The 22,851-nt window shown below is 33.9% G+C and overlaps 1 protein-coding gene across 2 annotated transcripts in view; it reads right to left on the bottom strand.

Moving 5' to 3' along the window:
- Nucleotides 1-22,851, bottom strand: part of RALYL (RALY RNA binding protein like) — a 375,282-nt gene that overhangs the window by 177,290 nt on the left and 175,141 nt on the right. For both annotated transcript variants that reach the window (XM_027659107.1, XM_027659108.1), the window contains exon 3: nt 6,361-6,639. In XM_027659107.1, the coding sequence (XP_027514908.1) occupies nt 6,361-6,616 (256 nt within the window). In that variant the 5' untranslated portion in view covers nt 6,617-6,639. The remainder of the gene's footprint in view (nt 1-6,360; nt 6,640-22,851) is intronic.

Genomic DNA, 22,851 nt, shown 5'->3' with positions numbered 1-22,851 from the left:
TTATATAAGTTCAACAAATGTAAAAGTCATTCCCACAATGTACCAACATTCATCATATCTCATAGTTTTTACAGGTTTATGGATAAATTTTTTCTGTTGATTCAATTATTTCCTTACTGAAGTTTTTTCATTTAAACTTACATGATGATGACAGTTCCTTATATAGCATTTCATTGTGTGATTTTGCTTTTGCTTAAACTCTATTCAGAAAAAAACAGAGGATTATTGTGCCAGTAATATTCTTTGAAGTAAAACAGTCAAGCATTGAAAACCATATGTTATATAGTTATTATGACTTATCAGAACTTAAATGCCTTGCTTTCTAAGTCTCAGTTGGATAGACAATTACCTGCATATTACTGAGTTACAGTTCTCAGATTATTTACTCCATAGTGCAATGTTGCTAAGTACAGTATATTAGAATGTCCACCTGCTGAATTAGAATGGAATTTTCTATGAAGTGCATTGCTCTTTCTGGTCCAGAAGGGTGCAAATGCAATATCCAATCTTTCAACATTATATGACTTGAAGTACAGTTCGAATATATGCTTAATTACTATATGTGTAATATATGCTATTTTCAATATTTCATTACAATATAAATTAAAATACAAAAACATTCTGATTTTTAATTATACTACTATAATTTCTGGTGTTTCTCTAAGACAGCTGTTGTCCTTGCCTAGAATGTTTTGACCCACATTAAAACCCAAGTCTTTACAGACAGGCCAGAAGCAAGAATCCTTTCCAGTTGCTCCTTCACTGTACACTTTAAAACAAGATAGCATTGGTGTCCTGATATTACCTGCCATTATGGTACTAGGAGTAGGTGGGTAAGAGTAACAAGATTGCTTTAATAAGTCATGAGTTATTTTTGTTTGAAAGAATGATGGTTATACTTGCATGCTACTAACTGAAAGTTGATGACAAAGTGGAAACTGAATAACCACTAATTCAGTTTTGAATTTCCTATCTTAGCATATCATTCGTTTAAGTAAAGCTTAGTCACCAAGAAAATTTGGATAAATCTGTCATTTTTCAAGCTCAAGTACATTTTTCAGAAGTTCACTAAAACAGCATAAGTATTTATTCTTTTTAAAATACAAAAATTCACGTAACAATTAATGTTTTCTGAATTTCAGATTGAGATAAAAAAAATTCAGTCTGGATAGTTCTAGTTCTGCAAATACATAGTTAAGTCTTTCATTGTTGTTAGACATTACAAATATAAAATAGAAAAGTTATTTTTTGAGTAGAGGAAAGGGAAACAAAAGGTAAAACAGCCCTATTGTCACATCAATTCAATTTCCAGCAAAGGTATATGTTGAATTTCTCTACAGTCTCTCTTTATTACCTGCTCTTCTCCTTGGATCTTTTCTACTGGGTAGTTATAATTTAGAAAGCCCCTGCAGGGCTCTTGTGCTTCTGAAAAGGATGTGCAATAGAGTATGTCACCCAAAATAATTATCTGCAACTACCATCTTACCTTAGGCTGCATGTCAATATGCACTCACTTGGTACTCAGAGACTGCATCTAATTTAGACCTGAAGGCAGACACACGTGAATAATACTTACAGCAACAAAACAGGATTGAAGCTACAGTGGAACTAATTTATTAGTTAAAAAGGGCATCAACTTAAGAATTACAGCATCTTTCATAATCTTGGTACTGTAATCCTTTTCATTTTCCTCAGGATCCAAGAATGAAATTCTGTGGTGTCTTAAAGAAAGTAACAGAAGAGAACAAAAGTATGAGCCTTGCACCATTTAACTTGCTTTCTTAAGGTATGTGTGAGATGGCCTGGGTCTTATTCAGGCACAAATCAAAAGACGTTCTGAGGCTAAAGGAATTATTCTAGTAGAAAAATGTGCATGAAAGAGGACAAAAATTAGGTCATATCATTATAAAAATAATAACTACAAACTATAAACCAAGTAAATCAAAGGGTCATTATGATGTAGAAGTTCCTATGATAGCTGTAACAGAATTTTAGATAGAAGCTGTTACATATATCTTTATTTTAATATCTTTATTGATGGTTTGGATAACAGGTTTGACTGCACCCTCAGCAAGTTTGCAGACAAGACCAAGTTGGGTGGCAGTGTTGATCTGCTTGAGGGTAGGTAGGTTCTGCAGAGGGATCTGGACAGGTTAGTTTCATGGGCTGAGGCCAATTATATGAGGTTCAACAAGGCAAAGTGCAGGTCCTGCCCTTGAGTCACAACAACCCCATGAAGTGCTACAGGCTGGGGGCAGAGCGACTGGAAAACTGCCCAACAGAAAAGGACCTGTGAGTGCTGGTCAACAGCTCACTAAACATGAGCAAGCAGTGTGCCCAGCTGGCCAAGAAGGCCAATGGCATCTTGGCCTGCATCACAAACAGCATGACCAGCAGGACTGGGCCAGTGATTATCCTGTTCCACTTGGAAGTGGTGAGGCTGCGCCTCAAATCCTGTGTTTAGTTTTGGGCCCCTCACAAGAAGGACACTGAGGTGGTGGAGCATGTCCAGAGAAGGGCAGCAAAGCTGGTGGAGGAGCTGGAGCACAAGTCTTATGAGGAGCAGCTGAGGGAGCTGGGGATGTTTAGCCTGAAGAGAAGGAGGCTCAGGGGAGATCTTATCACTCTCTACAGCTACCTGAAAGGGGGTTGTAGCCAGGTGGGGATTGCTCTCTTCTTCCAAGTGACAGGTCAAGAGGAAATGGCTTCAAGTTGCACAAGGGGAGATATTAGAAAAAAATTTATCACTAAATGGATAGTCAGACATTGGAACAGGCTGTCTAGGGAAGTGGTGGAAAACTCATCCCTGGAAGTGTTCAAAAGGTGTGTGGATGTGGCACTCGAGGACATTGTTTAGTGGTGAACATGGCAATGCTGGGTTAACAGTTGGACTTAGTGATCTTTGAGGTCTCTTCCAACCTTAATGATTGCATGATTCTCTAATTCTATATATTTGCCAAATGCATAAGGTAAACAGGAACATACAACACAAAGTTGCAGAACACTAAATGCATTTTATGTGGTATTTGACTCCACAGAATTCATGTGTGTTGGAATGAATAAAAAGTTAAATAGCTTTGCCGTGACCCTTGTGAAAAACAGGAGAAAACATGAGGTGAAGAACTGTATTCTCTATCACGTACCAAAAAGTTTCATTCTTGCTGCACCTTGCTTCTCAGCCCATAGTTGCAGTGAGGGACTTGCACCATTTATTTGGGAGCAAGTAGGTGTTTAATCCTCATCTCACCTGAGAAAGGTGAAATTACCCTCAGTAAAGTTAATAGACAGACCCAGTATTTCCTCAGAATAATTCCTATTCACCTTGTCTCTTTGTCCCGTGTGTGAGGGAGGTGAATATTTGCAAATATTCTGTAACTCATCGGTAGGTTTAAATGAATGAAAAACTTTTGAGGAGAGTTGATTATGTGAGTGAGTTCCCACAACTAAGAACATAGCTTCTATGTTCATATCCTAGACCAGCTTCAATATTTTCTTGGCTCCAGCCTGAAGCCATTCACAAAATAATCATTGTGAAGCAGACTCCTGTGCACAATACTGACCTGTTTCTGCCCTGCTGGTAGGAAAACACACTATTCCCATGAAGACATAATATCACCTCAAGAAACTACACTGAACTTCACAATGATGTCAATAAATTTCTTAAGTATATTTTTTTGTGTTCCTTTATGATCTCTACCCCACAGCTTTTTAGTGTGTTGCAGTTCATGGAACAGAAAGCTTTGAAATAATCACACAGCTCATGAAATCCACATCCGTGAAGCTGCAGCATCCACAGCACAGCCATTATTACATATCACTGACCACCAAGCACATCAGTAGGAGTTTTAGAGTTGACGGAGGAGACCAACAGGCCAATTATATTGACCCACAGGAAGCTGACAATACTGACGGCAATAGCAATGCTTTAAATTTGTACTTCTGAGGAATTTGTTAAAAATATACCTTGTTATATACCTATGGAGCTCAATACTTTGGGACTCCACCACAGAAGAAACATTTACACAGGATGCTCAGTGAATTGTGTAGCAACTTATACAGCTATAGAAATTTACAGGTTCAATTCTTAATTTCAGTTACACACATGCAAACAGTTTCTGACTCGTGGGTAAAGCCGCATAACTTTGAATGGTAGGAGTCCATAGAAGGCAGGAGTTAACATAAACAATTCATTTGGTGAGAGTATGAAAGAACTAATGTACATTATTAATGCAGCCTAAATGAAGTTATTCTTTCTTTTGTGAGGTACTGAGTACTAGAGTGTACAGTAGTATCAGGCATACGCTGTGGGAAAAACTTTTTCAAATATTCCTTTGCTCAAATAGCTTTATAAAACTGACTACCATCCAGCCCTCATTATATTACTAGTATATTCTAATTCCATTTAAAAAATATCCAGCTAATATTCAGCTTAATCAAGTTTATTTGTACATCTGTAACAGACTTTTTTTGTCCCCTTTCCATAACTCCACTATTGATAAAAATTCATTAGTTTTGTTTATTTCAAAATGTAAAGCTCTCAGGACAGAGAAAAAAGTAAATTCTCATCAAGAAGTTTCACAATAATGAACAATTTTCACATAAGTTATTCTTCTAGGTCACAATCCTAAGTAAATTTTCTCAGTCGACTCATTAATATGAGGTGACTATTAAAGTTTACTGCCAATTGAAAGAACTCATCGAAAGAGTTTGTCTAATGAGAAGTATCATTTTTACAAATTCATTCTTTTTATCAAACAATAGCAATGACAACTGTATTTCATATATAGAAAGAGTAAATTAGGTTTGGAACAGCTAAAAGAAAATTTCACCTTGCTTATTATTTGTATTCCTAGACACATTAGGAACTTGGGCATGAAATATACCATCAAAAGTCTTTTCAGAAAAAGAAAAGTATTTTAGGATTATACAGTTGAAACTTAGTGCTGAGCAAAATTTCTGTTATTATTAAAAGATTCAAACAATTCAACTAGTTGTTGGTCACTTAATTTCCTTTGCAACAACTTCACTTGCCTGCTACAGAAAGCACAAAACTACATTGAATAGTGCAAGGACATCTCCTTTAACAAGACACTTGGCATATTATAGGTGCCACAAGAAATGCTAAAAGAGACTAGCAACAGTAATCATAGTAATAACAGATCTATTGCCTTAGGAAAACACAGTTTTAAAAATCTGTTCAGACCAGTGTGCAAGAAACTGTAAATAATGCACTGATGGCATTACATGGCCAATTGCTTGGAGAGCATCACTCCAGGAAATGTCTTCTAATAATGTCATCCCACAGACTAACTCTGCTGCCCTGCTTTTGTCACTTGAGTTCTTTTACTTTGTTCCTTTATATGACTTTTACTAAAGTTGTAATCTCCCTTTGAATATAATTGAAATTATTCAACCTGTTTTTCCTTTGATCCCAAAAGATAGAAGTTATAAAACTTAAAATTACTGAACAACTATGACAAAAGAACAACCCATCTAACACAAATGTTTCAATTTCTACAATCACTCAGAAAAATAGACTTCCACAGCCTGCAACATTGAAAATGAATATGCCAGATCTCTGGCTCCTACAAAACATCTTGTTGTACTGTCCATTACTACTATATATATGACAGATAGGGTTAGTACTGTACATCAGATTTTATCATTAACAGCCTCCATATATAATTTCAGCTTTCAGAGGTAAGAGTTGCAAAAAGAAACAATCAGATCTTACTTAAGCATTCGTGACAAAGCAATAGAAAACAAAAATATGACCTTTTTTCTTTAATTTGGAGTTCAGATGAACAATGTCCACAATATTATATGGGAACAACTGCAATCTAAGTTTTTGATAATAGACTTCTCTAAATGAATAACAGTATTACAGTTTGATTTGGTATAATGTCAAGGACAAACAAAACCTACTCTTTTTCTTCTGTATAACATTTGACACATAACTGTGCTAGGTATTTTTTTAGATTCATTGCATGAAAGACAACCACATCTATTAGATGAGCCTTGGTATATTACATTACATTTACTAACTAAAGTCCAAGAAAAAATACTTATGTTTTCCTCACATGAGTAATCATGTTCACTACACTGGGATTACAAAGAGAAGCATAAAGCCGTCAGAAATGATCTATGTAACAAAGCAGCAGTTTATAGCACTAAACATTTTGTAATATCTAGGTAACATCCCATACATTAAAAATTCTGTCAGATCCAGCATCTTGGAAATACACTTAGATGGAACAACAGCAAAACAAACTTACTAGTCATGAAGGCACCAGCAGCAGATGATATTTCAAATAGAAAGGAAAGAGAAAACAGTATTTTATGACATGAGCAAGTCCTTACCTAGTGGCTGCCCTGCGATGATCCTGGCATTCTCTCCTGCCACTGCAGCCCTCGCGTGCCTCTCACTCATGTACTGTACAAATGCATAACCTTTGTGCACTGAGCAGCCCACTATTTTCCCATACTTCGCAAAGATTGCTTCGATGTCACCTTTTTTGACAATGGCTGTGTTCAGATTGCCGATGAAGACTCTGGAGTTGATGGACTTTGGGTCGTTCTTATTGGTGACGTTGCTGGTCTGTGTTTTGCCGGTCATGGTTGGATCACTTGGCTTTAAACCTTAAACAAATAACAAAGAAAATTATGTTTCAAAGCATGAAGTGACTCTGACTTTGCATGATTGTTCCAGCAATAATTCACTTTTATTTTTTGCTTTGGGTGAATCTAGACTAAAAAAACTCAAACTTTCAAAAAAATTATCATTAAAACCAAGATAGCACATTTTAAAATACTGCTTATAAGTCAAATTAAAATTTCTTATTTTTATATATATGAAATATACCAATACATCTCTTAATACAATGCTGTGATAGTGGAGCTTTACTGTAATCTTATGTGGATTTCTACTTAGAAATTCAATATTGACTTTTTAAGTACCTAGCCATCTGGAAACTGCAAAGGAAGAGAATGAATCATTATCTTCTCTCAAAGAAATGAACATTCAAGGCCATGTAGAGAGCAAACTCTTACAATGAAAGACAACACTGCTTTTGTTTGGTGTCAGTTAGAGCACATTTCTCATCAGTTAAATATCTCAGTGAGGTGTGTAGTGCAGGTAATATACAGTTCTTTACTGCAATCAATATGCTTGTATCAGAACAATTTTCCCTGTAAACCCAGTACAGAAGCAAAAAAGAGAAAAGACAGTGAATTATGTTCTGAGAATTAAAAAGTATGAAAACAAACCACTTTAACTGTAGGAATACAGGTTTTCTTGCTGCTTTGCTCTTTCCTCTGATGTCACAAGTCTAAATGTATCCTGTCATTTTGGATGGAAATAACAACATTATTTTTTGAAAGATTTGGTAAAACGAAAAAATATTTGATGTTCATCTAGCCTCACACCTTTAAAGAACATGTGATTTTCTTAACATTCCACCTTCCAGTTGGTCCCTCCATTTGCATCAATTTACTTAGATGGAAATAAAAAAAAAAAGAAATGTCTATGCTGGGTTTTCTTCAGCTTTAGTAGACCACAGGAATTTAAAAAATACATATAGCTTTAAATAGAGAAAATTTATTTTGTAAGAAGGAGGTCATTTATACAGCAACCAAATATAGGCCATGTCTTATAGCCAAGAACTATGTTACTATTTTTTAACCTGTTCATACTTTTGATCATGTCACAATAACAGCTTGGGCAAGAAGAGAATTCAGTTAAATACTTCTCCCAGTTAAAGTTCAGTTCATTCATCAGGATGAAAAGGTATAATGACCTCTGTCTGTTCTGGACACCTAAAACTTGAGTCTAACTAGCAGAAATTTCATATTTTAAATCAGTAGCTACCATATATGAAGCTAGAAAAAAGAAACTATTATTACAGAGCTCTGCACAATTCCTCGTGAACAAAACAGCCACAGCCATCAGCACTTTGACTGCCTCCTTCCCAGAGGATCCAAACCTCACCTTCCAGGTAAGAATACACAATGAAGATGTGTGGGCAGTCCTCCTGAGTCCCAGCAAACAGTCAGCTTTATTAAACAAATGTGTGCTACCACTTGTTTAACAACTTAGTATAGCAACTTACTTTATATTGCAAGATTTAGAAAAAACATTGAAGAAAATAAGAAAAAAAATTTTTCTTGTAAGTTTATTGATTTTTAAACACATTCTGGAAACACAAGATACTTTATACGTGCACAGATTTCATCATAGAGACCCAGGAAAACTGCCTAGACCACAAACCTCTGAGCTTTATCATAAGACAGACTCAATACCATATATTTCTAGATTGCTATGCAGAATGTGTATATTTGAAGTCATGTCTATATGTAGTTAACATGAATATTGTGAACATTCATAGCAGTAGGCTTGGTACTGCAATAGTTTGAAGACAAACCATTGGAAAAACATAAATATAATGCACATTAACCTCTACATTGGCATAAAGTGGACTGCTGATGTTTTCTAAGACCTAAAAAGTTTAAACCCATTTTAGATATACCTATATTTACACAGGAGTCAAAGTGACAATAACACAGACACGTTATCTTAAAGAGCCCTAATTACACAAACTGAAGAGATAATATGGCAGAGTATTCAGGCATAAAGATAAAAGTTAATGCAGTCAGGTTGCTGGTAAACAAAGAACCACTGGTATCCCCTGTGCTGCCAGGTTCAGTGTGCAAGTACCACTCTATTGGGAAAATCTGATATGGACACTATTGTGGTAATTTTTGTCAAGATCCAGAAAAAAACCCAAACTGTATATGTCCTCATATAATTCTTAGCTTCTTGTTAGTATCATCAGTGTACATTTATTGACTTTGTGGTTAAACTCATTTTACTTAACTCATAGGGGTAGTTTATCACAAGAAGATCACTTGTCTAGAAAGCAGTAGCCTTGACTGGTAGACCTGTCTCATCCACTAACCTACTGTATCACTCTTAGTAAGATGTTTTTTAGTGCTTCCATTTCCACCTTTTAATCTTTAGACTTGCACTTTTTTTGGGTAAGGGCTGTCTCTCCATGTATTTTTATATAGCTTCTAACGTTAGCACACAACCGACAGACTAATAATAAAAATGACAAGGAGAAAAAAACTTACAGAAAATCTTCTACCAAAAGTCAGGATTTGCATGAAAATAATAGACAACAAAACTCCTCATTTATTACAGCACAATTGTTTTCTAAACACCAGAGTACCACACTCTGTATTTCCTCTATTGTTTAGCCATTTAACATGGGATTTAGTGAACTATTTCTTTTTTTATTTCATAAAAATCCTCATTTTATTTTTACACAGTATATGTCTGCACTAATTTAAATAGACATTGAATATTTCTCTCTTGTAGTTGTTCTTTGCAATGCAAATTTATAATATTTTTATAACACAAAGAAAAGTAGTTGTCTGGTGGGTTCTCATATTCAAATGAGCAGTCAGGAAAACATGCTGTGGAAATTCAAAGGGTAAGAATAATAGTAACATGAATGATTGAAATTTGATTGCCTTGCTGGTCAATGTACAATACTATTGTGAATATTTCATAAAAATTAAAGATCCATGGGAACTTCATCACAATGCAAAAGAACATGGTAAGTTTTACACCTCACTTACAATATGCATCTGTGAATACTGAATTATATCTATCTTCTCTGACCTATCAGTAAACTCATACAGCTGCAAAAATAAATGAAACAGTGAGAAAAACATATCTGAAATAATCTCATCCTTTGCAGCCTTTAATAAGATATTTTTAAGAAATGCTTTACAAATAACAGCTAGCTATCATTGCATTTAAACATATTTATTTATTCAATACACTTCATTATATACTATAATTATAGTATTATACAACACATATGTGTTATATATTATATATATTTTTTATATATTATATATACTGCACTGTTTTATGTAGTAGTTGTTTCAATTATTCTATTAAAAAGTAAATAGTTTAAGTCTTGGTATAATTAAAATACAAAATTGAAAACACTTCTATTACTACATAGATCTCTGATTTGAGGAGTAAAGTTTGCCAATCTTTCTTAGATATTAAAATTTATAACAAGTTAAATAGGAATGAAAAAGCAAATTACTAAAATGTGATTCCTATCGTCCAGGACACAAGTGAGAAGTTTAAACCAGTCAATTTAAAGTGCTGAAGAGGGGGGTAGAATTTAATCCTTGGCTTCCTTCAGTTTACCAGCATTTCTTGGCAAAGTTTGGCTAAGCACCAGCATGACAAAGCATTGCTTTGTGGCTGTGCAATTCAACTTCTTTCCATAAGAGCAATATATGAACCCACATCTCCCGTTTCAGAGATGCTCCTCCTCAGGCACTGTGCCTACCCCAGAACAGTGAAGATGACAATTCCTTCTACAGTTGTGCCCCAGTGCAGGGACAGCACAGGACTTAAAGAAAAGAGAAAGGGCACAAATTGTCAAATTCTACATCCCAGTAACTCTCAGGCATTTTTTTAGGGAGTAGAGTCAAGAAGCAACCATAATAGTTCTCTTTGACCTCTGATCCCAGTGCTGCTTTATGTGTTTTACTAACTATTCTTCACAGAGTAAAATGTAAAATTTGTCTTAGAAGAGATGGAAAATTGGTCAAACTGCGAAAAAATTTGGGATATATAAAGACTTGGGGATCTAAGTTATTTAAAGGGATTTTCAGCCTCTCCCCATGTATACAACTGTTTCTTATCTCGAAATGTTGATTAGAATTAATCAACCACGTAAAATTTCTACCAAATTCTGAAAATTTGCCTCTGAAATTATCCTTACATATTTACCTACACTGAACAAACCACTGAGGCTAACCTGCCAAAATTCTGTTAGAATCAGAAAATATAAGATAAATCTCTTTAGAAGAGGTTAGGAAATATTTACATTGAAGGCTTGGGGATTTTTTTTCTGATTTTTTTTGTTTGTTTTGGTTTTTTTTGTTTAAAACAAATTGTCTTCAAATAGTTTAGTAATACTTTCCGGAGGTTCTACATATTTATGTGCTTTTATCTTGGAGCTGTTTTCTTTTGTCAATAAACTATTTGCTATTTTTGAGCAAATAGAAAAAGTGTACATAATTGAATGAACTTGCAGTGACTTTAGGAAAAATTAGGGTCTGCTGAGGAAAAACTGAAAATGTTTAAGGAAAACACAAATTCTTTCTGAAAATTGAATAGAATTGTGTTATTCATATGGAATTTTAATATCAAATTTCTATGTACTTAGTCTATTTACAAAAAAACCAGGCAAAAATTAAAACCACTTATTTCCCCTTCCCCCCAAAAAATAAAATTCATTTTGAGATCTTGTATAGAGCTAAGCCAGAAAGTAATCAACACTCTGTATTAGATTTGTGTGGTAGCAAGACTAATTCTTTCTGGAGAAAGATTTTTAAATATAAAATGTCCCATCATTGGCAGCTTTCTCTAAGCACTATTAAATTCCAAATCTCAATTTTTACTATTTACAATAAGACATTTGCACACTGAGGTGCATAGTACGCATTTGATAATTGCAAATTCTTCGAAGAAAGAAAAAGACCTTAACAGACACGTGGTCAAACAGTGATGTTTGTTTCCACAATGAAATCCACAGTAAAAATAATTGCTAGAATATTTGGGGGTCAAGTTGAACATGGGCATTCTGGCAAATATCAAACAACACAGTATTGGTCCTTGGACAGACAAAATTCAGCACTATAACATCTGGTCAGTCTCTGGCCCAAAACTTGTGAGGTTTTGCTCTTTTCAGCATTTCCAAGCAATTTGTCTCTGCCCTTCTGTTATCTAGCCTTAGTTAATAGCTGAACTTTTGTCAATATCAAGATTCAATTGTTACTTTAATAATTGGGCTTTTCTGTGACATATTGTCTTCAAGATTTAAGAATCAATGATTATCAAAATGTTTATTGAGAAAAAAAAGAATAAAACCGTAATGTATTTTCTTTCCTTTTGAGTTACCTTTTAGCAAGAGTGACAACATAAATGTTTTTGAAGGGTTATAGACAAACTTAAGATGTTTAAACATTAGAAGTGGCCTTCTGAGCATGAAATGTCCTACAACATAGAGTTATCTTACATTGGTGCTAATATTTTATGGGGAAAAGTCAATATTCATGTTAATTCCTTTAATAGGCAGTAATTAAAAAGTATTTTATCTCAGTTAAATCAGTACTTGACAAAACCCCTACGAAATTTTGCATATCTATTGGAAGTATGCCTATTGGATATTTCACAGTGGTAGGGAGGAATGGAAGGAGGGAAAAGAGAGAATGGAAAGTTGTCAGATAAAATATATTTTATCTTGGAAAAATCCTTTCTTCTTTATGTTTTAAGTTCATTTTTAATGAATTATTATATCTAGATCACAAAAATAAAGAAAAATTTGTTCATAAGATGGTTAGTTAAATCCACATCAAAATATTCTGAGTCTTTCCAGTCCTCACTAAAGTCAAAGAATATGCTTCCCTTTTTTTTTTTTTATGGTTTAGTTTGTAGCTTCCTTTCAATTATTTTTAAGAAGGGGTTGAACATAATGTCTATAACAAGGGCAACGCTCCCTTCAAGCTGGCATTTCTGGAGTCACATAAATGACAGTATGCATCAATACTTGCTATGACACATCTTGTAGAAAACTAAGGACTGAAAGATAAAATGATGTCGCAGATCTCACTTCATGTTCTGTTGTGACTGTTCTCAAAGAGACAAATACTCTTTCTTTGTGGAGGGTAAATAAAACATATCTACTTGTAAAAAAGAAATAAAATTAGAGATTAATTATAACATGCAGATAAAATAATAAATTACTTTTAAGAATGCATTATTTTGCATTAGTTGTTTAAACATTGGAAAGAGTAAGGCGGAGATGTGTCCTCTGTCCCCAGGAGCAGCACCACCTCCAAGGAGGGAGAGGAAAGAAAAGAAGGTCTGATGTCTGTACAGATAGACAGAAGTTGCAGCTGCTTACTGCCCTGGGTGCCTCATGGGACCTTCTCCCACCCAAATAGTCAAAAGAAAATGAAACCTGTGAGCACAGAATAATAGGGACTTTTCTTTCTGTTCACATGCTCTTTTTTCTCAGGATAAAGAAAATAACCCTACATAATCATGTAAAGGAATACATTTCCCTAATATAAGATTTGATGATCACTCAGTTATGGGTCCCTTTTCCCCATCATATTTAAACCCCATTAAATACAAGGCTTTCTCTATAAATTATGAAGTAAAGATATAACTCTGTTGGCTAGGATAAGAAAGTAATTGTGATAGCACATACCAGTATAGTTGTGTAAATAATACAGTGAGTTTAGGAGAAAAATATTAAAATGAAATACTAAAAGAAAAAAGTAAGACTTATTTGGATACTAAGTGAAGAGGAGTTTGAAATTGAGTAATACATTACCTAAATGTCTAATTCCATAAAGAGATATGTTCTTCAAGGGAATACTTTAGAGACCTGGACACTGAGGTTTCTTAGCAGACTCCAGAATGGGACCTTTGGTATTATCCCGCAGGTAATACTTCACCTTTTAAAATGTATCTAGGAGAGACAGCACAATCAAGGCATTTTTGGTACTAATTCAAGACAGACAAATAATGGGTTAACTTTGGTGCTTTTCTTTATCATGCCTTTGTTGCAATCTGTGTGCTAGATATGTTTATCCAGGAAATGATTACGGAAACTCTTCATCTAGGGATGTGTTTCTTTTATGTGCTGTCAATTAGGCTCTTTGAGAAAGAACTGAACAAGTTTGGGTTTTTTTGTTTGGATTTTTTTTAAGCAAGAGTTAAACAAAAGTAGGTGACTTTCCCCTTCATTTCGAATATTTTTTACTAGATCTATTTGTAGCCATCTATCTCATCTCCTCTGAGTCATCATCTATCATTTATACAGCAAGCTATTTTAATCTTCTCTCATCATTCATTCCTGCTGGTTTTTTAATAATTTTTAATGTATTTCTGATTTTCTATGATTTCTGTGACCTAAATCTGTTTTCAATCTTCAGTTTTAGGTGTAGTGACAGCAAAAGCTGCAGGACTGCTGTCTTTTTCTTTACTTTGTGACTTGATGGATTGCTTAAAAAAAAATCTCAGCTATATTTGCTGTCATATGACATTTCCAGCTAATCTCATGTTCACTGGGATTTCTTGGTCTCATTTGGCAGTGTTGCTTCCTCTATGTTTTTTCTTTCTCTTCAGCGTCATATCACTGTGAGGATTAAAGAAACCTTGGCAAGTAAGACAGTCTCCTACTGTTGTTTCTATATTTCTAACGTTCCTAATACACTTCATCAATTTTCTCTGTTCTCAAGGGAATTTACAGCCCCCAAGTACAACACTTTCTGAAATTGTAATTAGTGAATTGTTTTAATGCATTAGAATTTAAAGTCATTATTTAAAACCAGGTCTAATAAGGGTACCAATGGTATGGTTAGATGATTTCCCTACAATACAGATCTTATCTCAATCCTTCTGTGTTACATACTAAGGTTTTGTTTTCGGGACACATGACATTAAACATAGAAAGGCTGATATGATTTAATTTTTCAAATTATTCTTAAAGGAAGAAAATTATTTTGGCAAATTTTACATGCATTTTGAGAGTTACAGTTAATATTTATTGCTTGTGTAATCGCTATAATCAACTCATTGATAGACTATTTTAACTAATTTTGTTACATCTAAGTCTCTGAGAAAACTTTTGGTAGCATTACGTTGACTAGAATTTTACTCCTTGTGTTTCCTTTATTATTTTATAAGAGTTTGAAATTGGATTTGAGGAATGTCATGGTCTAGGCTGTTGAATACCAGACAAGAAGTCAAGAGCTTCTGAATTGTAATCCTAGCTCTGGTACAGACTTGATAAGAGACCTTATGCAAGTCACTTAATATCTCCACCTTGTCCTCTTTCTTCAGAAACTGGCAATAATACTGATGATATTCCAGCTCACTGGGTTGTTGCATGAATGGAATTAGAAAATGCAAAACACCACAAAAATACTGCAGCACTAGGAAGTTTAATAGAAAATATACCATTTAATTGAAAATATAAGAAGCTGTTTAGAGGATTAGTGATATCTTGGTTTCTCTACCTAATCTCTATATTTCTTATATTTCTAAGTATTTTCTATTAATGGGTATTTTTATACTTTATCTCCTATATTAGTTGATCAAAATAATTATTTGATCTTTAATAGTTGTGAGAGGTATTTAAGAATACTTAAATTTCATAATCAAACTGGAATCACATTTTCTGTTGTATTCACTTCCTCTCACAAGTATGTCTTGGGGATTTATGCCAGATGACCGTACCGTACATCTGACTTATAGGAAGAAAAGCTACTACTGACAACAAAGTAATTCTGATACCTGACTCTAGCTTTACCAGTAACTTTCCCAAAGTTATGCAGTAAATCATGACAGATTATGCTTTTGGTTTTACCATCTCTTTCTTTTACCCCATTTATTCAACCTGGTCAAATTTTTCAGCCTTGGTTTTACTCATTAGCATGTAGAGTACCCCCTGAGTCAGGAATCCAAGGTAATATGCTACCCTTCACCACAAAAGAGCTGAATGCTTTTTTAGTCTATCTACAAAGTCTTTTCTGTCTTTTCACACACTGAATCTCACATGTATATGTCAAAGTTTAAGATTACAAAGCTAGTCAAGAAAGAAGAGATACCGCCGAGGATATGCAACAAGATATCTGATATTTCTTTCCTTGATAAACCTTAGAGTTCATTGCACCTACAGTGTGAAAATAGGATTTTCTGCATGGGATTATGAGTATTTCCACCACCTATACATACAGTATGCAGGCATCTGATGAAGAAAAACTTAGAGAAAACATGAATCTGGATCTAATGATGATGATGTTAGAGTCAAATCTTGTATTTGGATATGACTTCAGCTCCTTTTTCCACCACAATCATGCAGCCATGTGCAAGGTTCTTATAAACTATATTCATAGACTCTCCTGAGGATTTCATAAACACAAATTCAAAGCTTTCTGTGGAACTTTTCTTCCTCTGTTATCTGAGCCTGAAGGCATCTGAAGTTTAATTGCAATTTGGTGCCTGAAGCTTACAAGTAGACTAATGTTCTGCTGAAATCTCTAAAATTTTTCAAGTCTGAGTGGTTTGACATATATAGCATGTTTAAGTCTGGCCCAAGTCACGTATTAATATGTCTTGACTGCAGAGATTATTTCAGTAATTTTCCTCTATTGTGACTATTATGGACACAACACCCAATTTCTCAGAATTTTAACTGATAGATCAATATTTAGGACCTTCTCTGATACAATGGAGAGTTTCATTTGATTCTCTGCTGCTGAAAATTAGGATTTGCATTCTTGGTCTCCGATCATGTGCCTTGGCTCTCTCAGCAATCACTGTAGCACGTCTGCTTCAGGCTCCTACCCCTACATCTCCCTTCCTAGACTACCTTTAAAGGCATTTGACATTTACTTTGTAATTAAATCTATGTGAATATTCATGTCAAATTCATGTCAAAGCCTTCCTAGGTCCTTTTAATGAAAAAAAAACTTTAATACTTGGGGTTTTTTTAAATTACATGTTGAAATATGGAAATTAAATGAAACTTAGAAGAGTAATATTTTCATTGTTACTGAGAGATTGCAAAGCCTGCAGTTCCTACACTATGCCTCATATCATATAAAAAAATCTACCAAATTGTTTAAGAAATGTGTTAAAAGCAATGTGTTTCAACATTGTGTATCACTGAGAACTCCAAAATGCTACTATAATTTTTGTCTCTAAAATATATTACATGTACATACAAAAAGTCTTATCTGCTCCCTCTTTAACATTTTTTAAAAAACGATATAAAAATTGGATGAGAAACTTCTTTCCAATATTTCTAATTTTTTCTAGTCTCAGTACATAGATACAAGTAAGATTTTAATTTAGTTTGGGGTAAGAGCAAGTCTTAGTGGAGTTATGATTTTTCTCTAGTAGACATCTGATGTCCTGAGACAATAATAGCCCCTACTCAGCTATTTATTTAATGTTCTTTTAGAGACTTAAGCAAACACAATGAAATAATATGCCAAAGATATTTCCCTAAAAACATTGCCTGAACATTAATAAACAAAATTAATACAGACTTTTTGATGCAAACCATACAAAACCCTCTGTCAACATAGCTTTTCTAGCAAATTATTTGAGGAAACAGTGGTTTTCCAGGACAACACCTAATAATTTCCTGTAAGTGGGTAACTTGGCCTCTGGGATCCAAATCTGTGTACATTTGAATGCTCTAGAATTTGGTACTGGCTGTGTATTCCTGGGTTTGGTTAACAATCTGCAAATAGATAACTCAGAAAACAAATTAATTTCTGTATGGATATAACTCTTTTCTTTTACTGACTTCTTATACCGTCATCACCTTACCTCTATAACATCTGTCTCATATATTCTCCTCTTCTTCCCTTGTCTACCTTACTCTGCCCAAGTCTGTTCAAACTATTTCTTACTCGAGTCCACTTTATTTCTTCCATGCCACCTAGTCCTTCCTGTAGAGTTTCTTTCTCCTTGAACTTAGGAGAGCAACACTGGTGTGATGCTGCTCACACTGTTTTCATTTTTGGTTTTTTGTCTCTTAATGTGCTTCATAAAAACCACCACTGGGTCTTTCAGCTGCACAGATTTTTTAAAGATTAAAAAAGAATTATTCTAGTAATACTGAGTATGCAGTACACTGTTTTTTTTTCTTTCTTTCTATGCGTTACATACCTATGGGACAGGACAAAAAAAAAAAAAAGGAAAAAATTTCCACTAGATTTTCAAATTATGAAGTGGATTATGATTTATTTTTAAGTCGAAAAATACAAGCCTGAGAAGAAAATTTGTAGAAACCTCAGTAGCAATCATAAAAATCCAGAATGTTTAATACAAATATACTTCGTATTATCCCTCCTGTATCATAAGAGATTGAAAAAATTTGAGTATAAAGAAACCTCCCTATAAATCTTGCATTTAAATAATTTATTTTATTGATTACACTCGATCTCCAACATCATGCTGTAGAACTGTAAAGTATCTGATAGGAGTGCAGTAAAAACTGGTTAGAGCAAATAATTTACAATGAATAATTTATCCCTCAAATTTTCTACCCTGTAGTGATTTTTCTATAGCTCATGCTGTCATAATACCTAATTTCTGGTCTAATGGATTATATTATTAGAAAGATTCATTATTAAAATAACTCTGCTTTTAACCGCAGTATAGCTTTTATTGATTTAAGAGGGGTAGAAATAGGTATCAATTGAAAGGAGAGGGGGTTTACTGTTGCTTTTATGGTATATCCCCAAATTGAATCTGAACAGATGTACATTGTTTTAATATTTAACACCTTGTGATGAGATAGGAATTTTTTTCTTGTGAATATAGATCAGTCGCAAACAGCTCTTTAAATGTTAAATATTTTAAATATCTTTAATTTAATCTAGTTTACCTAGATTTAATTTGATCTAGTATGTTCAACGCTGTAATTAGCTACCAATTGACTTTTAGTGTGTTTCTTCCAACAAATTTGCTCAGAAAGCTCTCAAATAAATGTTCAAAAACATTCACACTGAGGAAACTCGGCTACTCAGAGCTGAAATACAAAAAGACCACAGGAGCAGGCAAAGCTAATTCTAAGTGGGCATGAAATCTATGGAAGAAAGTTGCTTGTGTTTTTTCACTTGCCTTAAGTGATCAGCTTTGGTAGCTCAAATTGATTATTTTCAGTCCACATTATCTTATCATCCCAAATAATTACAAGATATGTAATACTGCATGCACTTAACTTGGTCTTGTCAATGAATATTAATTATTTGACAGTTAATTATTTTGAAACTAAAACATAGTCAGCAGGGACTATACTTGTCTTTTAACATGGAAGTCTCAGTTCCCCAGTCCCATCGTATACAATAGTCCTTGATTTCGATTAGTATTGTTAGTTATTCTCCTAATGTGATTGTATATTTTTATATTTATTTTGGAAAAAAACCCAAAAAACTTCTACTAGAAGCCACATTATTGCTTTTCAAAAGTGTATAGTTGCTTTGTTAGCAATACAACACCAATTCCTACATATCTCAATTGTACCACTGATGAGAACTGTCTAATAAGGAAAAGTAAGTTGTGAGTGTATAACATCACTGTCATCATCATTACATTGTGCCACTCTAAACAGCAATTTTTTATTTTTACCTATCCTTGCCAGTTTTCTTTAAAACTGATGAAATGTTGATTACAGATATTCTGATAAGGTATTCAGCTCATGACTATTGGAAAAATTTACCAGATGTTGTGGAGTAAGAAACCAGAATGGCAGATCAATTGGTATAGGTAACATTTTGAAGATAAACTGGAATGTACATAATTCCATATATTAATTATTTTATACTAGCCTACCCTCAGTTTATGTAAGATTTACAGCAAAAAAGTACTGATTCAATGCTTTTTATTTTTCTATTATTATATTTTTCATTGTAGAAAGGAGCTAGAATCCTTAAGAAGAGAAAGATGTTTGAGGAAATGGTTACTTCACTTTAATCAATATGTGACTTTCACCCTTATTTTTTTATATTTACATAAGGAAAGTTAAGTGATATCATCGTCTATTAAAGAAGAAGTATGCTCACAATGAATATATTAGTAATGATTAAGAGAAAGATCTGAGTGAAATTTCACCACAGAAATATTTCTCATAAGTAATTTTCTTAGATTTTATGGTAGTTTTTATTGAGCTATTTCTTTTTGTCCTCCTCTAAAGGAGGAGATTGCTGAGAGAGTCAAGGTAACTCCTCTAAAGTGTGTTTTAAAATAGAGTGTAAAGAAATGCATTTAAGAATGAGTGGAAAATTGCAACCATCTCTATTTTTTATATATTGGTAATCAGAAGATAGCAACTTAGTGTTTGAAGCACTTTCCCCTTTTCTGAATATTTGAAAAATGTTCCAAACAACCCACCCATTCTGAAACACTAAAGTTCTTTTGGAAATTGAGTTCTTTACTATCTGACCAAGATGAATTAGGAGTTCTGTGTGTGCATACATCTTCAGAATAGCAACAAATTATATAGATCTGCACTAATTCTTACTTTCCTTGCTACAGCAGTATTCTACAGATCTGTGAAGTGCTTAACTAGTATCAAAGATAAAGTTTAGACTGTAGCATCTAAGGATGGTAAAGATGTCTAGCAGAAAAAAAACCTTGTTTTTCTTCTGGTAGTTACTGTCTGATCTATAAATCCTCAGTTGTGTAAGTTACTGGACTGCTTGACATGCGTATGAAGGGATACATTAATCTACATGAAAGTGTGAGTAATGCAGGCAGTCTAGTTACAATAGCAAAAGCAGGTATTTGGAACAACCTCGTCCAGAATAACAATTGATTTACAAAGCATAAACAATCAGATGGGTTTCTGCACAGTTCTCTGTCTACCTAGACAATTCCTTCAAGAAGTTCCATAGAAAAATAACTAATGCAGCACTGTGAATCTGTCAATATACTTACTGGCAGATTTCGTTATGAAGCATATAGTGAACTTTTTCACAAAACGTCATTGATAAAAGCATGTAATAAAAATAATCTCATGATTCTTGGTGTCAGTGCTACCATAAACACTTTCATGGTTCTGCCCTCATCCTACACTTCAGTAAGTAAAGAATGAAGAAATAGATTCATATGCAGTCATAATTCTCTGTAATCCAAGCTTTGGTTAAAAAAAAAATCTAGGCAACTTTTCAGAAAGATCTTGAGACTTTTTTTCCCCTTCTTTATGCTACAAATTCACTAAATCTTATTCTGCTGAGAATCTGAAAATATTAGCCCTCTCTCAGACTATTCAGCTGTAAGGATTATAAAGAAACTGCTATGAGCTTGCTTAATGAACCTCTAAATTCAAATATACATCCTCCTTCTCTCTTTATGTTTATGAAGTCAAGTATGTACACTTTAAAGAGTTTACTATAAAATGTTGAAAAGATGTATTAAAAAGGGTTTTCTTCCAGCTAGGAAGATCTAAAAAATCTTTAGAAACTAATAATTTAAAAATGGAGGTACACTTTAAATTAATGTGTTATTATAGACTCAGCTAAATTACATAAAGAATGCCAGAGAATACCTGTTCCACCTCTTTCTGAACAGAATCTGCTCCAGGAAAAAGCTGTAGAGAGTAAATTTTTCAATTTGATGCTGATTGAAGTGAAAAAATAAGTTTCAGGTCAATTTAAAACAAAATACTTTCTCACTCTCAAATCAAAGCAAAAAACTGAAGGAAATATACTGTTTTGGATAAAAGATAGAAGACACAATAAGACAGGAAGAGAGACAATTTAAAACATCAGTATATGGGAAAATTCAGAGCTATATTTGGAAGTGTCCGTTTAAAGTGCTTTAACTTTTATTATCTCTCCATTTTTCATGCTGAAATAACATGGTAAATTTGACATAAATTTAAGTGCAGCTGCTTGAAAATTTGTGCAGGTTTTCAATGATTATTCCACATTTGTCAAGTGGTATCACGTCACAAATATTAGTGACTTTGCAGTCACAATGTCTCCTGATGGAAAGGAGGTTTTCTATCTCATCGAAACAACAAACTAAGTTCTTATCTGAAAATATGTCTATAGACACATGGACTCAGCCTTAAGTCCTAATCAACTTCTCATATACACATGTAATTTCATTTGAAATATAGACAAAGTTGTTGAAATAAATTCTTAAATGACAATGGAAAATATTAATGACATTATTCCATTACATCTTCCCACAAATTCTCTCTTAAGAGTACTTTGTTTTACTCTATTTTAATATCTGTTCCTATTATATTTCTAAGAACAAGAATACCCACAATGATAGGACAATTTTAAAAGCATGTACAAAATGTCACCTATGCTTGGATGAACTTTATTCCATTCTGGCCTTTCTTCTTCTGCATGTTTCAACAACAACAACAACAAATTTATGAGTCTATTGAAGCCTCCCTAACACTTATCTAGTTTGTAGTTGCACAGTCTGTACTGTGGGTATTCTCAGATGCTGTGGGCTATATAGCATTTCAAAATAAATACTGCAGGCACCATACCAATTGGAGGCTTACAGATGGCTGATTTTGAAAAGCCATTAGAAAGTCTGAGTCCATGTGGCAGCAATTTCTGACTGAAATAGTGCAATGAATTGTACCCACTGCTTATTTCATTTTGGGTTTTTTTCCCATTCTAACAGCACACAGTACAGCAAACAACCTTCCTGCTCCCTGTCACAACATTTCATGACAGACCAGGGGGAAAAAACCTAAATGTAGAAAACATATCTACGTGACTTTTCTCATTGTCCAGCTTCTCCCAAATTCCAAGTGAATTATTTTCCTGCCAATTCCTCCACTAATGTTTTCAGACAATGCTTGTGATTGTATGAGGCTGATATTGCCAAATATGTCATTTAGCAGATATAAGATAGACAAAATCCTGAAAATGAGTCCACTAGAGCATGTACCTACAGCACAGAAGAAAGCTCTAGCATAACTGCTCTATTGTCTCTCACCACTGATATTTTGGGCTCTCACTCCATCTTTTCTTTCCCCTTACCCATACAGACAGTGAAGAGTGGAGCAAGAGCTCCCTATAACCATGAAAACACAGAGTCAGACACAGGTACAAAGTGGAAAAAGGTTGATTTTTAAAGTCATGGTGAGGTAGTCTCCTTATGCCCAAATCTTGCATTGATTTACGTGTGGGTTTAGGATGCTGCCTGGCAAGTATAAAAGAATTAAAATAAATGCAGAGAAACATAACTACATTTTT

Source organism: Corapipo altera, unplaced genomic scaffold, assembly GCF_003945725.1.
Source record: "Corapipo altera isolate COAL_440 unplaced genomic scaffold, ASM394572v1 52, whole genome shotgun sequence".
NCBI classification, from domain to species: Eukaryota; Metazoa; Chordata; class Aves; order Passeriformes; family Pipridae; genus Corapipo; species Corapipo altera.
Note: the sequence above shows the minus strand (reverse complement) of the source record. Positions and strands in the feature narration are given on the sequence as shown.